The sequence below is a fragment of the Sinocyclocheilus rhinocerous genome, unplaced genomic scaffold (genome assembly GCF_001515625.1).
Source record: "Sinocyclocheilus rhinocerous isolate Xijiao unplaced genomic scaffold, SAMN03320098_v1.1 scaffold1050, whole genome shotgun sequence".
NCBI lineage: Eukaryota > Metazoa > Chordata > Actinopteri > Cypriniformes > Cyprinidae > Sinocyclocheilus > Sinocyclocheilus rhinocerous.
The window spans coordinates 313137-313529 of record NW_015651629.1 but is presented as its reverse complement, the minus strand read 5'-3'; the positions used below and the strand labels follow the sequence as shown (position 1 = coordinate 313529).

The window sequence follows — 393 nt, the reverse complement described above, 5'->3', positions numbered from 1 at the left end:
CCCCAGCCCCGTCTCCCGGGAGACTCCGCCCCCTGCAGGTGCACAGGTGTTCTTCATCGACACGCCTGAGTCCCAGTGCATCAGACTGTAGATCACCACTTGCATTTTTATTAATCGCATACAAAATTAACGTTTCTGTTTATATAATATATGACCCTGGAGCACAAAAGCAGTCATATTTGTAGCAATATCCAACAATACATTGTATGGGTCAAAATGATAGATTTCTCTTTTATGCCAAAAATCATTAGGATATTAAGTAAAGATCATGTTCCATGAAGATATTTTGTACATTTCCTACCGTAAATATATCAAAACTTAATTTTTGATTAGTAATATGCATTGCTAAGAACTTCATTTGGACAACTTTAAAGATGATTTTCTCAATATTTA

At 36.1% G+C, this 393-nt stretch overlaps 1 protein-coding gene across 1 annotated transcript in view; it reads left to right on the top strand.

The window, feature by feature from the left end:
• The window catches only part of opn6a (opsin 6, group member a), an 8678-nt gene extending 8587 nt beyond the window's left edge, over positions 1-91 (top strand). The window contains exon 5 of the mRNA XM_016518680.1: positions 47-91. Coding sequence (XP_016374166.1) covers positions 47-91 — 45 coding nt within the window. The remainder of the gene's footprint in view (positions 1-46) is intronic.
• The last annotated feature ends 302 nt before the right edge of the window (positions 92-393 follow it).